The following is a 15,662-nucleotide window of genomic DNA, read 5'->3' as shown; positions in this document are numbered from 1 at the left end:
ATTCTATTCCCTATATAGTGCACTACTTTTGACCAGAGCCCTATGGGACCTGGTCAAAAAGTAGTGCACTATAAAGGGAATAGAGGGCCATTTGGGATGCAGACCTAGTTGGCTCCTGGATGAAATGGATCAATGTTGTGTCTTTGATGAAGGTTGTGCAGTGTGAGTCAGCTCTCTCTCTGTAGTGGTTAAACTGAAATAGAAAACCATCTGTGTATTTGTCTGTATTAGTAACATGAACAAAAGATTTTGGGCCAGATCCACTCGGTAACTGCTGATAGATGTATTCACCTGCTGTGTTCTGGAGTGAACAAAACATCAAAGGTTGAACACAAAGGTAAAAGAAAGGTTACGAGAAGGAATATGGCCTCTCAGTAGATCATTAGTGAAGACAGGTGTGTGTGCGTGTATTTATTTTGGCCTGCTTTACTTACACAGATAGCAGACATAGTATTGCAACAGCTGCCCTATTCAGTTTTATTTAATTTATCATAAACAGAGTTTCCCATAACATTGCTTCTACATCTGCATTGCTTTCCATTTGGGGGTTTAGGCTGGGTTTCTGTATAAGCACTTTGTGACCTGCTGCTGTAATAAAGGGCTTTATAAATACATTTGATTGATTGATTAGGAACGAGGATATAAGAAAGTCTTATTGTAGGCCTAATAAATTAAAAAAACACGCACCCAACAGTACATCCCCTCTTTGTCACCAGCCTGGGTGTCACTCATCCTACCAATAGAAGTATTTGACCCTCGCCCTCTAAGTATGACTGTCTGTGCTCAACTAGCTGCAAGCACTCCCACAATAACAGTATTGACGTCACTAGCCATCAGTCCGCAAAACTGCGAGAGAGCGAGTGGCGATAGAAGGGAATAGCAAAGCGGCGCTGGGGGCGGCCATTTTAGGAGTATCACGGTTGCCGAATACATCTTCTGAAATTGTTTTTCTTGAGAGAGCTATATATTTTATTATAGGCGAGGATATAATACGTTTGTTTTTATTTTCCCGTGTTGTAATTCGAATTTGGGATGCAGATCAGAAGGTATAAACATTTTGCATCCGTTGTCGGACTGGTCCTCGGACTATTATGTGCGGTGGAGGCAGCTAAAGGTAAGCCAAAGACGAGGGTTTATCTCTGCGTTGTCTGTCTATGTTCGGGCGAACGAACGACTCATGTAAGGAAAATTAAGGCCAATCCTCCGTCTTGCCTACACATTGTTTATTATAAAAGGCTACAATTAATAACCTAGATGATGGCATTCCTACGGGATGTATCTGGTCAACCTGACAAGGCTACTGATTGCCATAGCGGATGGATGTCGCTCACTACAAAGTAGACTATTCGTCTGTGTCAGTGCATAGCGCGACACTGTAGCTATTTGATCAAAAATGCAATCAAACCCAACTTAAATTCTATCCATTTGGCATCGTCACTGTAATTTTTAATTAGTATCATGAAATGATGAGGGGCCATTATATCTGTATGGATGAAAGAGGTTTTCTGTTTCTCCCTTCTGCCAGACGTCAATGCTATTTTGGGTGCCCATCCATTGTAGGCCTATCTGCATAAATACAATTCAATTTGCAAACATACACGTTGGCATTAGATTTTTAATATAGCCCTTAACTTATCAGAGCCCATACTATGGTTAGCCTATAGGCTTTCCCTTGTCTGCTTCATTCACCTGTTTTTATTTTTCAGGGCCCGGTTTCCCAAAAGCATCTTAAGGTTAAATTCATCGAACTTAGCTTTAAAATGCTTTTGGGAAACCGGGCCAAGTAGGCTACGTAGCACTTGTGTAACATGGATGTTTTTTATTTATTTTATTTTTAAAATCTACTTTACCCCAAAGCCGTGATTTAAGTGCATGTTTAAATGCCTCAAACACATTGTTAGGGCAATTTGATTTAAATACAGATGTTTGATTTGGTAGCCTAATAGTTTTACCGACGCTGCGGGCGCACAACGTCTGATCGTCGCTTGTTAACTACGCATTGCAGACCCTTCTCACAAGTACCATTTGTATCTGGGTTTAAAAATTAATGCGTTATCATCACAGGTTTAGCAAAATCCCTACTATACTGCTAGTACAATGCTGCAGGTGCATCAGCGGTCCTCACTGAAATGCCAAAGATATGGACGGATTAGACACAAGAAGAAGTAGCTTGCCAACACTGAATGCCTTTGCTGCAGGGCAGTCCACGTCGCGCCAGCAGTTCAATATTGAAAGATGAAGACCTGTCATTATCAATGTATAGAACATATCTACCTTTATCCAGTGACCTCTCAATGTGAACGCTCCAAATGTAGCCTACTTTTCATGTTAAGGCAGGTGCTCAACATGCGCAGTTAGGCGCAACACTGGAGATTGAAATGCATCCTTTTTTTTCCCACGGCACACCCATTTTCAAGATCAAAACGACAGGCTCCGAGTAATAGGGAAACATTCATATTCGTCTTCATTCTTTTAGCAAGGGTCATATCGATTTAAGATCCAAAGATGTCAAACAGTGAAGGCTCCAACAGCAACTCTGGTTCTTTGTGATAACTGTGTTGCCATGTCAGGCAGCTGAGGATGTTTGAGAAGAGACCACCATTGAAAAGCAATAACCTCATTTTCCGTGATCAAATTGTAGCCTATCCATGTGGTGACTAAGTCATTTAATTACTCAGTCTAGACATGATTTGAATACCATGCAACTAACATAATAGCCTATATACAGTATTTGGGACAATAATGGATACATTAAGCTAAAGGCTAGTTTGAGCTTCACATTTTATGATTAGAAAAGACTAAAAGTAGTCAATGCTTTTTCTTCCATGATTATTGATTAGCCTTTGTCTCATGATAAACATTGTAAATACTGTTTTTTTCCTTTGGAATATGCTGTATAACGTTAGCATATAGAGGACCTTCAGCCCAGTTCCAGGCAGTGTATGACTCTCTCTTTTGGCATTGTGTTTGGATCGTGCACCTGCTCACTTCCCAGATCTTATCAGGAAAGCGACTTGTGAAATCCACATCTTGCTGTGAGCTTATCTTTATTGTCTAAAGGTCAATTGCCTCTATGCAATGCATCAACAATAATTGTGTTCTGTTGCATGCTTGTGTGATGACAAGCTCCATTCTCACTGCAAAAGACCATTAAACAATTCACATTGCTCATTCAATTAATACATTTTTGTTTTTGATCACTCGTTTCAAAGTTGTTTCCATTGTGTCCACTTGAAGGTCCTTTCTTGAATTTTAGAAATATCCTCAGAAAAAAGTTGCCACTTTTTGAATGTACATTGGCTTGTGAAAGTATTCACCCCCTTGGCATTTTTCCTATTTTGTTGCCTTACAACCTGGAATTAAAATAGATTTTTGGGGGTTTGTATCATTTGATTTACACAACATGCCTACCACTTTGAAGATGCAAAATATTTTTTGTGAAACAATCAGGAAATAAGACAAATGCACTTGAGCGTGTGTACCTATTCACCCCTCAAAGTCAATACTTTGTAGAGACACCTTTTGCAGCAATTACAGCTGCAATAATCTTGGGGTATGTCTCTATAATCTTGGCACATCTAGTCACTGGGATTTTTGCCCATTCTTCAAGGCAAAACTGCTCCAGGTCCTTCACGTTGGATGGGTTCTGCTGGTGTACAGCAATCTTTAAATCATACCACAGATTTTCAATTGGATTGAGGTCTGGGCTTTGACTAGGCCATTCCAAGGCATTTAAAATGTTTCCCCTTAAACCACATGAGTGTTGCTTTAGCAGTATGCTTAGGGTCATTGTCCTGCTGGAAGGTGAACCTCCGTCCCAGTCTCAAACCTCTGGAAGACAAACAGGTTTCCCTCAATAATTTCCCTCTATTTAGCACCATCCATCATTCAATTCTGACCAGTTTCCCAGTCCCTGCCGATGAAAATGATCCCCACAGCATGATGCTGCCACCACCATGCTTCACTAGGATGGCGTTCTCGGGTGATGATAGGTGTTGGGTTTGCACCAGACATGGCATTTTCCTTGATGGTCAAAAAGCTCAATTTTAGTCTCATCTGACCAGAGTACCTTCTTCCATATGTTTGGGGATTCTCCCAAATGCCGTTTGGCAAACACCAAACGTGTTTGCTTATTTTTTGTCTTTAAGCAATGGCTTTTTTCTGACCATTCTTCCGTAAAGCCCATCTCTGTGGAGTGTACGGCTTAAAGTGGCCCTATGGACAGATACTCCGCTTTGCTGCTCCTTCAGGGTTTGTCTCTTTGTTGCCACTCTGATTAATGCCTTCCTTGCCTGGTCTGTGAGTTTTGATGGGCGGCCCTCTCTTGGCAGGTTTGTTGTGGTGCTATATTCTTTTTTTAATAATGGATTTAATGGTGCTCCGTGGGATGTTCAAAGTTTCGGATACTTTTCTATAACCCGACCCTGATCTGTTCTTCTCCACAATTTTGTCCCTGACCTGTTTGGAGAGCTCCTTGGTCTTCATAATGCCGCTTGCTTAGTGGTGTGGCAGACTGCGGCCTTTCCGAACGGGGGTGTGTGTATATATGTGTGTGTGTATATATATATATATATATATATATATATATACTGAGAGCATATGACAGATCATGTGACACTTAGATTGCACACAGGTGGACTTTAACTATTTATGTGACTTCTGAAGGTAATTGGTTGCACCAGATCTTATTTTGGGGCTTCATAGCAAAGGGGGTGAATACATATGCATGCACAACTTTTCAGTTTTTTATTTTTATAATTTTTTGTAACAAATGATTTAAAAAAATTAACTTAACCAATTTGGACTATTTTGTGTATGTCCATTACATGAAAGCCAAATAAAAATACATTTTAAATTACAGGTTGTTATGCAACAAAATAGGAAAAACGCCAAGGCGGATGAATACTTTTGCAAGGCACTGTATGGGTATGATGCATTGGCAGGGTATGGCAAGCATAGAGATCCAATGATGTCAGGCCTGTTACTGTATCCTATTTTTTATTTAGTTAACCTTTATTTAACTAGGCATGTCAGTTAAAAAAAATTCTTATTTACAATGATGGCCTACACTGGCTAAACCCTAACCCGGGTGACGCTGGGCCAATTGTGCGCTGCCCTATGGGACTCCCAATCATGGCCGGTTGTGATACAGCCTGGAATCAAACCAGGGTCTGTCGTGACGCCTCAAGCACTGAGATGCAGTGCCTTAGACTGCTGCGCCACTCAGGTGGCCTAGTAACCAGTTATGTTATTAATAAAGTAGGTTCACACATTCAAATGTGTCACTACTGTATGCAAAGAGAACACAAGGTACTGGCTTTTAAGGTCATCAATTCCTAAGATTATATGGACAAGGAGAACCTGATCCGACACCAGCACTCCTACTCAGGCTGTTATTGAATAAGGACCCAGACACTACTCTATCTGCAAGCATCTCATCTCTTGGACTATCCTAATTTTAGGCACATCCTTATTTTAAGCGGCCAAAATTAAGATAGCATAAGCAAAGCATAGCCAGTCTGTCAGCCTGGGGGACAACATGTGCCTCTTCCGCAAAAACAAATTCTGTTCAAATTTCTGAGGCACTCCAGGAGTCTCGACTGGTCTTTCCTCAATCATTTGACTCATTTGACTCAGCAAAATAGTTTATGCAAGGATTTTTACACTTACATGATTGGAATGAATCCTGCTTGGATGGGTTTAGATTATGATTGATAATGGCACATTCATACTGTGCGATGTTTCCTAGATTTCTGATGTTACCACACAAAGTGTATCCAGCCAATGGTTCCCCATATACCTCCCAGTCAAATGCTTGGCCTGCTTGAGCAGAGCTCTGCACGATGATGCATGGGCCTCAGCCTCTATACACAGACAAAGAAAACTGGCTGCTAGAATATCTCGGCAGCTCATTCATCATCCAATTAACAAATTGGGTTCCCAGCTTTCTGTTCAGTGGAGTTAACAAATGCACATATCATTATTATATTATAAATCATGTGCGAGTGTTCCCTAGCTGTCCAGGCCTGCTGCTTGCTTTGCTTGCCGAGGGAGACACATGTTGATTTAACTTATTGATGCCCGCAGAATGTAGTCTAGCATGTATACATAAGGTTGGTTTGATTACAAAGGGTAAGAGGGAAGACAAATTCCATGTTTTGTGGTTTTGACAAATGTAAACCCTTGTATTTGTCAAATAAAATGCATGTTCTATATTGTTTAAAGTTGTCTTTGAAATCAGTGGACAGGTGCACCTCAGAGGCCAGTTTGTTTTAAACACCAAATGCCGGTTAGCCCTTAGGTCTAAGTGTGCTAATAGTATTGGTCGTCTTATCACAAAATTATAAGCTAAAAAAGAACTGCAAAACGCCAGTGACAAACGAATGCATGATACACCAGGGATCTGTTGTCGTAAGCCAAACATTTTGTGGATTCTCGTAAAGATAACAGTAGGCACATTTTCCCCCCCTATAATATTGTTACATTTGTTGCGTTCCATTGTTCAGCACTAAAACCAGGATCCGGTTACAGGCTTGTTTTCATAGCAAACCACATTTGTCTGGTATCGATGGCTTCATGGGTTAAATGTGAAATATAAAGGAGAGAAAGATTTACTGTTATTCTACTCTATTAATGAGCACAGCTTTTTGATCCTGTACTAGACCTAGGCTGTTAGTTTAGTTGAATGTCATTGCTTTCAGCTGGGAAATGGTCAAGAAAATGCCACCAACCACTAAGTGATTTTGTTTGGTATATTTTGTGATTTTCTTCAGAATTCTATCCCTGTGACACAATTTCTTGTAAAGCCATCGATTATCAAACTACATTGTTGGAAGAATCCCTGTATTAGCCTACTGTTTAAAGTGCATGTTCATTGTATGTAGGCTATACAGCTGGTGTATCGAATATGGCCACACCTCACCATTTTCTGTGGTTTCCATCACAGGAATATCTCCCTCGGATCACAACAAAATATATGCCTTTTTTTTCTAGCCTTTTTTTCCCCGTAAGATAATGATAATGCCTTGAGTGGATTTCACACCCCCTCCCTGAAAAACTATTCTTGCCCTATAATGAGGTGCCTGTCTCAAAATTAACTCTTGAATCGTTGCCTCATTTATTCATAGAATTCACAGTGGAACAAAGAGCTTTTTGGGCCCAGAGTCATAATGAGAACATCACAATGCGGTCACTGTTAAAAGCCCCCAAGAATACGTGGATGAGCTCATCTTCAGAAAGTGCATAGTTTGAGCATTTCGATTTTCTTCAGTGTGAATTTTTTTTGCCAGAGAAAAAGACAACCACTGACAACCAGCTTTAAGTAGGCCTGGTGGTAACTTCCTTTCGATTGGTCCCTTTGGTAGCTGAATTGAGTCAGTGACCTGTCAAGAATGGGTCATTCAATTGTGAATATTAAATTGTTCTTCGTCATACTTGGTCAGCTGGCAGTGTTGTTGTGTCTACATTCACAGAACATACAGTGGAACAGCGGAACAGCTGATGCATAGATTAACATAAATATTGCAGTCTGGGAATGTATGAAATGTTGATTTAATTCAGATAATGTATTTGCCATGGTAAAGGCACAATCTGTAGCTTTGTCTATGAATTTGAGTGTTTACATTTCCCCATTCCCATCCCTCAGCTTTCCAAACAAAGTGACAGGATCAGGCTGTTGAAATTGCAGATGCTGCGTTGAAGAAATTTGGGTTCAGTTACAACACTTTTAGGCTACATCAGAATGTCATTTGATCACAGTACCGGAAATGTAGGGTTTTGGAATAAAACAAGCCAACAGAAACTCATATGAAACCCATGGTATTGAAGAATATAATCAATGGATTTTCAGAATGAATTTCTGAATGGAAAGCCTAAGGTTGACCGTAATGAAAATAAAAAATGACGCCTCCTGATCTTGTCACTAACAATCCTTAACGGTGTCCTAATGATGAAACATTTACAGTGCTTGGTAATGGTGAAACCACAACAAGTTGCCATTTGTGGCCCTTGTAACATAAACAGCGGTGTTTCGTTGTAATTTGAGCCATAAAGCAGAGGCACTGCCTTATCTGGTGTGGCATCTCTCGCCCTTCCCAGAGCTTCTTTGTTACTAGGGAGAAATATAGCCCTCTGGAGCTTTGTGTCTGAACACATGAATACCTGGAGCCGTCCTGGGAAACGGGTAACCAGAGAACCCATTTACCTGCTGCAGTCACACATCCACAGGTCTCACCGGCCTATGTAGTCCTGTACTGGGACTGGGGCGGACTCCTGCAACTCTCACTCCCTCACTCTCATTGCATAGCCTCTTGTGTGTGGCTCTCTCACTCTCAGAGAGGTGATTGAGTTACATTCAAACCCTCAATGCCCCCACCCTCCACCACCTACCTTCTCAGAGAACAATGGTCTGGCCTTGTTGCAGGGGTGGATTGGTGGAGGGATTGCTTGGTGGACAAACAAACGTTGTTTCGTGGTTAGGGCGCTTGATGAGAGGCTCTCCTGTGTTTTGCGTGAGCAGAGATATTTAGGGAGTGGTGCCATGAGACCTGGGTTTGCCCAGAGGGCTTCCCCAGAACAGTTAACGCTCTGTGGTGGAGGCGGCTTCTGTCAATAAGCACAGCAAACACAGAAGTGTGCCCCCAATGTTTTGGACTGTGGACAGATTGAGTCCATTGATTACCCCATGTCAATAGAATTCAAAGGTCCACCACTCCTCCGTGTTGTAGGTTAAGTCATGTCTCGACTTGAATTTGGATTAATTGAATACCATCACATTTCGTCAACCTTGTCTGACTGGTGTTTCCACTAGATATTTTTTTTTACCTTAGGCATAACACTAAAGGCGTCAGAATGCTTCAGTTTGAGCGAACCGAACGAGTGTACTCGCATACTCCCTTAAAAGACCATTGCTTGAAAAAGAAAAAAGCAGCAATAGTATTGTTTGTCCAGTTTGAGACGCGGGCCATTTAACACTTCCTAAAAATAGTCATAATTAATCTATGACTCAAGTGTCATTATAGATATATTTTTTGTTGTTGTGATCTTAGTCGTGTAATTTTGAATCTGACTATGTTTGGTGCAGTATTCAAGTGAAAAAATGTGCATGATGAGAAGTCGTCTTCTCGTTGAGTGACTACAGGCACTTCATTGAAGAATCCCTACTGTTGACCAGTTGTCAACAAGGGTCGTAGACTTCGGCTACCGACTTCCGGTTGCTTCAAGAAAAAATGTAGTGTGCCCGAATCGCGGAAAAAACCCTTGTTGAAGTCAAAAACATCATATTATATGCAAAAACTCTTCTAACTGTTTTGGCCGAGAAGCATGCGTGCACATTTAGTCTTTGAAGCAACACACATAGGAGTCAGGGCTGGTGCAGGGGGTTATTATGTGGTTGTTTTTATTGAACATGCACCCGATTGCATCATCTCTATAAGCGTTTAACACATACAATTTTTATAGAACCACTTGAGTCAAATACCGTGGAGTGCTCTATGTTTGTGGGGAGAGCTGTTGGTTTCAATTGAGCTGGAATGCAAGGGAACTGCATTTCCTTTTAGATAAAATGTGTTAGCCATCGGATTGCAGCATTCACTAATAGCTCCACCAACAACTATAACTGCCTAATTCAACTCCTGCCTGTTTCATTAGTACACAACAACTATAGAAGTTACCATTACTATCTGATATGAGTTCATCTGATCATCACAGATTGATCATCTGACATGGTGATGCCGCAGTCAGGAGAGCTATGCTGTACTTCTCCTCTTAGGCCGTGGTGGCCCAGCGTTATCTTATCTGCTTAGGCCTTCTGTTGGGCCAATTGTAAAGGCTATGGACAATAGGCTAATGGACACGTGCAGAGCGCTTCAGCAGTGACAGAGGGAGATAATGGGAGTGCATCAGATCCCTGTTTAGAGGTAGAGATGTCACGGTGGTAGCTAGCATGGTGATACTACTTTGTGTAGAGTGTGTGTGGGCGTCCCATTGTAATGCAGAATTACCAGGGGCTATAGTGGGCCTGTAATTCTCACAGGAAGTATTTGAGCACAGTTAAGAGGTCAAACCGTACTGGGATCTTTTCAATAAAGAGAATGCTGCTAAACAGGTCTGTGGTTTGGTGTGGTCCTTTTTGAATAGCCTACGTTTTACTGCCCTCCCTCTTTGCGTACAGCACTTCTGTGTTGGGAACTACTAATGTGTATACACATTTGGAGCAGCAACTGATGCCATTTTCCCAAATGTTATCATTCATAGGATTAGAAGCTATCATTTTACTGTAAAAACAGTAGCACTCCTACTAAACAAACTGTGATTGTCAGCATGGTTGTAGCAAATGTGCTGAGAACTATGTTGCTTGAAAAATACTTGCTCTAGAATAATGCTCTGGTTCTGTTGAGACTGCAGTAGGGCTGACCCCATTTAGTTGAGTGGTCGGTTGTTTGGTCGATAGGCTGTTGGTCAACCAATATATATTTTTTTGCCGAGCAGTCGCAAATAGATTGATGGCACATGAAACACCTGTCTGATTTGCGCCTGTCTCAGTGGACTAATCCATTGCGGAGGCCGCATGGATGGCACAGTCCAATAAGAAGGGGAGTGTGGCTATGATCCACAAGGCACTTCTCTCTCCAGAATGAGCTCTCTCCCGCCATTTCGTCCGCATTCATTGATTCATAACTTCATTGTGTGAATTGCTGATAGATAAAATTGAGCACACCACCATGCAATCTCTCTTGACATTGGCAATAGAATGGTCGGTACTGAGGAGCTCAGTGACTTTCAACGTGGCACCCTCATGGGATGCCACCTTTCCAAGAAGTCAGTTCTCCAAATTTCTGCCATGCTAGAGCAGCCCCGGTCAACTGTAAGTGCTGTTGTGAAGTGGAAACGTCTAAGAGCAGCAACGCCTCAGCCGCGAAGTGGTAGGCCACGCAAGCTCACAGAACGGGACCGCCGAGTGCTGAAGTGCACAGCGGGTATATATTGTCTGTCCTCGGTTGTAACACTTAGTACCGAGTTCCAAACTGCCTCCAGAAGCAACGTCAGCCCAATAACTGTTCGGCGGGAGCTTCATGAAATTGGTTTCCGTGGGCGAGCAGCCGCACACAAGCCTAAGATCACCATACACAATGGCAAGTGTTAGCTGGAGTGGTGTAAAGCTTGCTGACATTGGACTCTGGAGCAGTGGAAACGCATTCTCTGGAAACGCGTTCTCTCACCATCTGGCAGTCTGATGGATGAATCTCCTTTGGCGGATGCCAGGAGAACGCTACCTGCCCGAATGCATAGTGCCAACTGTAAAGTTTGGTGGAGGAGGGATAATGGTCTGGGGCTAGGCCCCTTGGTGCCAGTGAAGGGAAATCATAACGCTACAACATACAATGACATTCTAGACAATATTGTACTTCCAACTTTGTGGCGATAGTTTGGGGAAGGCCCTTTCCTGTTTCAGCATAACAATGTCCCTGTCCGTGCACAAAGCGAGGTCCATACAGAAATGGTTTGTCGAGATTGGTGTGGAAGAACTTGATTGGCCTGCACAGAGCCCTGACCTCAACCCCATTGAACACCTTTAGGATGAATTGGAATGTCAACTGCGAGCCAGGCCTAATCGCCCAACATCAGTGCCCGACCCCAGTAATGCTCGTGGCTGAATGGAAGCAAGTCCCTGTAGCAAGTTTCCAATATCTAGTGGAAAGCCTTCTCAGAAGAGTGGAAGCTGTTATAGCAGCAAAGCGGAGACCAACTCCATATTATAGCCCATGAGGCTCTGCGCTCTGATCTGAACTAATCTGAAAAGCGTATTCCCTCAGGAACCGTTCGTGGGCTGTCCCTGCACTACTAAAAAATCACCAACTCAGTTTGTTGCATTGAAAAGGGGCTAATTTTATAATGTCGATTTGATCACAGAAAAAACATTGATCTATATAGTGCAAACTAATGATCGATCTCAGTGAAGTTCTCTCTCTTGTCACTGGCATGGCATTTAAAAAAAAAAAATTGGGGGAATTTTTACCCCTTTTTCTCCCCAATTTCGTGGTATCCAATTGTTGTAGTAGCTACTATCCTGTCTCATCGCTACAACTCCCGTACGGGCTCGGGAGAGACGAAGGTTGAATGCTGCTTCCGATACACAACCCAACCAGCCACACTGCTTCTTAACACAGCGCGCATCCAACCCGGAAGCCGGCCGCACCAATGTGTCGGAGGCTACACCGTGCACCTGGCAACCTTGGTTAGCGCGCACTGCGCCCGGCCCGCCGCAGGAGTCGCTGGTGCGCGATGAGACAAGGACATCCCTACCGACCAAGCCCTCCCTAACCTGGACGACGCTAGGCCAATTGTGTGTCGCCCCACGGACCTCCCGGTCGCGGCCGGTTACGACAGAGCCTGGGCGCGAACCCAGGGACTCTGATGGCGCTGCAGTACAGCGCCCTTAACCACTGCGCCACCCGGGAGGCCTGGCATGGCATTTCTGCGTGGCAGTCCTGGAGGAGGTGCGCAGCTTAGAGGTAATGTTGCTTGTCAGAACAGGCAATGAAACCTGCATAGGAAGGGAAAAGCCTCGGCTATCTAACTTTGTTTACGGGTCTTGCTAGTTGCTGAACTTGTGAGCGAATGAAGCAGGGCTCTTTTGTCAATTCATCTCACCTTGATTCCTCGCATAATCTTGTCTCTCCTCAACTCCTTCTAAAAACACATTGGAGAAGAACTCATTAGGCGAGGGACCTTCTCCTCCAATACGGTTGGGAGGGAGGCGAGGATATGGGATGCAAGAAGACCAATAGAGATTAGCCCAGGAGCATCCCATTATAGGATTAGGTCTAGATGTCTGTAGGTTTATTGTACATGATGGGTAACAGGATTGCATACCAGGTACAGTAGTGTCCTGTGCACTGCATATGCAAGTGTGTATGTCCACTGCAGGCTCTACATATTGTTGATATTAAGGTTGACCGATTTATGATTTTTCAACACCGATACCGATTATTGGAGGACCAAAAAAGCCTCTACCGATTTAATCGGACAATAAAAAAATATATTTTTTAAATGTATTTGTAATAATGACAATTACAACAATACTGAATGAACACTTATTTTAACCTAATATAATACAGCAATAAAATCAATTTAGCCTCAAATAAATAATGACATGTTCAATTTGATTTAAATAATGCAAAAACAAAGTGTTGGAGAAGAAAGTAAAAGTGCAATATGTGCCATGTAAAAACTAAAGCTAACGTTTAAGTTCCTTGCTCAGAACATGAGAACATATGAAAGCTGGTGGTTCCTTTTAACATGAGTCTTCAATATTCCCAGGTAAGAAGTTTTAGGTTGTAGTTATTATAGGAATTATAGGACTATTTCCCTCTACCATTTGTATTTCATTAACCTTTGACTATTGGATGTTCTTATAGGCACTTTAGTATTGCCAGTGTAACAGTATAGCTTCCATCCCTCTCCTCACCCCTACCTGGGTTCGAACCAGGAACACATCGACAATAGCCACCATCGAAGCAGTGTTATCCATGCAGAGCAAGGGGAATAACTACTCCAAGTCTCAGAGCGAGTTACATTTGAAACGCTATTAGCGTTAACCCACCGTTCCTAGGCCGTCATTGAAAATAAGAATGTGTTCTTAACTGACTTGCCTAGTTAAATAAAGGTGTGTAAAATCGGTGTCCAAAAATACCGATTTCCAATTGTTATGAAAACTTGAAATCGGCCCCAATTAATCGGCCATTACGATTAATCGGTCAACCTCTAGTTGACATCACACATAACAGGTGTGTTAGTGGTGGGCTGGGGCGACTTTAAAGTGGATTCATCCTAAGGGCTCTAATGTCCACAGGGACAAGCCTCATTGGCTCACAGAATGCTCTAAGGTTAGTGCTCTGTTTCCCCACTGTTATTGCCTTGTTTGGAAGTGACTGTGCTATTTCAAATCCAAGTTTATTGGTTGCGTACACAGACTTGTGCATATTATCGCAGGTGCAGTGAAATGCTTTCTAGGGCAAATACGTTGTGCTCCAGTGTGCACTGGAATGCTGAAGCAAGCAAATTGATTTGTCTTTGTGAGACAGAAGGCCACATCTAGCCGTTTGGATCTGAATTCCTCCTCGCTCTTGGCTTCGAGTTAGTTAACCCCTACACATGCACATCATACATATATCTAAATGATTTTAAGCCATCCACATCTCCTTACCTCCATTTTATTATCTTATCTGTCTGGCTCCATGATTAGGGCCTAGACCCATTAGTTTGACTTAATTAGCCTCAATTGCATTGTCTTTGTCTTGCCAAGCACTTAGATAAGTCTGACTAACAGTAAGGCAATATGTTTTGGTAATGGTTTCAGCTTGTCCTCAGTTTTTTGGGGGAATAGCAGATTTATAAAAATGCTGAGTAGATCATGTGTTAAAGCTTTTATACCAGTGGAAACTCGTTTTCTCTCTCAATATATAAAATAGGTGTGTGTGTGTGTGTGTGTGTGTGTGTGTGTTTTATTTAATTTACTTATATACATACACACACACACAAGTACATACATACATACATACGTACGTACGTACGTACGTACAGTGCATTCAGAAAGTATTCATACCCCTTTTTCAAAAAATAATTACGTTACAGCTTTATTCTAAAATGGATTAAATAAAACTGTTCTCATCAATCTATACACAATACCCCTAATGCCGACGAGAACAGGTTTGTAGTATTCTGACCCTTTGCTAGAAGACTAGAAAAACTAGAAATTGAGCTCCAGGGCCTCCTGTTACCATTGCTTTTATTGTATCTATATTTAACTAGGCAAGTCAGTTAAGAACAAATTCTTATTTTCAGTGATGGCCTAGGAACTTCCGTGTTCAGGGGCAGAACGACATATTTTTACCTTGTCAGCTCGGTGATTCGATCTTGCAACCTTAGTTAACTAGTCCAACGCAATAACGACCTGCCTCTCTCTCGTTGCACTCCACAAGGAGACTGACTGCCTGTTACGCGAATGCAGTAAGCCAAGATAAGTTGCTAGCTAGCATTAAACTTATCTTATAAAAAACAATCAATCATAATCACTAGTTAACTACACATGGTTGATGATATTACTAGATATTATCTAGTGTGTCCTGCGTTGCATATAATCTGACTGAGCATACAAGTATCTGACTGAGCGGTGGTAGGCAGAAGCAGGCGCGTAAACATTAATTCAAACAGCACTTTCGTGCGTTTTGCCAGCAGCTCTTCATTGTGCGTCAAGCATTGCGCTGTTTATGACTTCAAGCCTATCAACTCCCGAGATGAGGTTGGTGTAACCGAAGTGAAATGGCTAGGTAGTTAGCGTGCGCTAATAGCGTTTCAAACGTCACTCACTCACTCAAGTTAATAAAAACCTGTTTTTGCTTTGTCATTATAGGTTGTGTGTAGATTGATGAAGGGGGAAAAAACAATTAAATCCATTTTAGAATAAGGCTGTAACTAGGGATGCACCGATACTACATTTTTGACAAATACCGATATTCAATATTTTCCTTGCCAAGAACAACCTGATACCGATAACCAATATTAAACATTTTTGCAGCCCTTTAAGCATTCTAGTACAGTTATTTGGGCTCCCGAGTGGCGCAGCATTCTAAGGCACTGCATCTCAGTGCAAGAGCCGTCAC

At 42.2% G+C, this 15,662-nt stretch overlaps 1 protein-coding gene across 4 annotated transcripts in view; it reads left to right on the top strand.

The window, feature by feature from the left end:
- The first annotated feature begins 788 nt into the window (after positions 1-788).
- The window catches only part of clstn1 (calsyntenin 1), a 65,565-nt gene continuing 50,691 nt past the window's right edge, over positions 789-15,662 (top strand). For 2 of the 4 annotated variants that reach the window (XM_021616123.2, XM_021616121.2), the window contains exon 1: positions 789-1,114. In XM_021616123.2, the coding sequence (XP_021471798.1) occupies positions 1,033-1,114 (82 nt within the window). In that variant the 5' untranslated portion in view covers positions 789-1,032. The remainder of the gene's footprint in view (positions 1,115-15,662) is intronic. The other 2 variants (XM_021616124.2, XM_021616122.2) reach the window with 1 other exon arrangement.

The sequence above is a fragment of the Oncorhynchus mykiss genome, chromosome 9 (assembly GCF_013265735.2).
Source record: "Oncorhynchus mykiss isolate Arlee chromosome 9, USDA_OmykA_1.1, whole genome shotgun sequence".
NCBI classification, from domain to species: Eukaryota; Metazoa; Chordata; class Actinopteri; order Salmoniformes; family Salmonidae; genus Oncorhynchus; species Oncorhynchus mykiss.
This window is presented reverse-complemented; position numbering and strand designations above follow the sequence as displayed.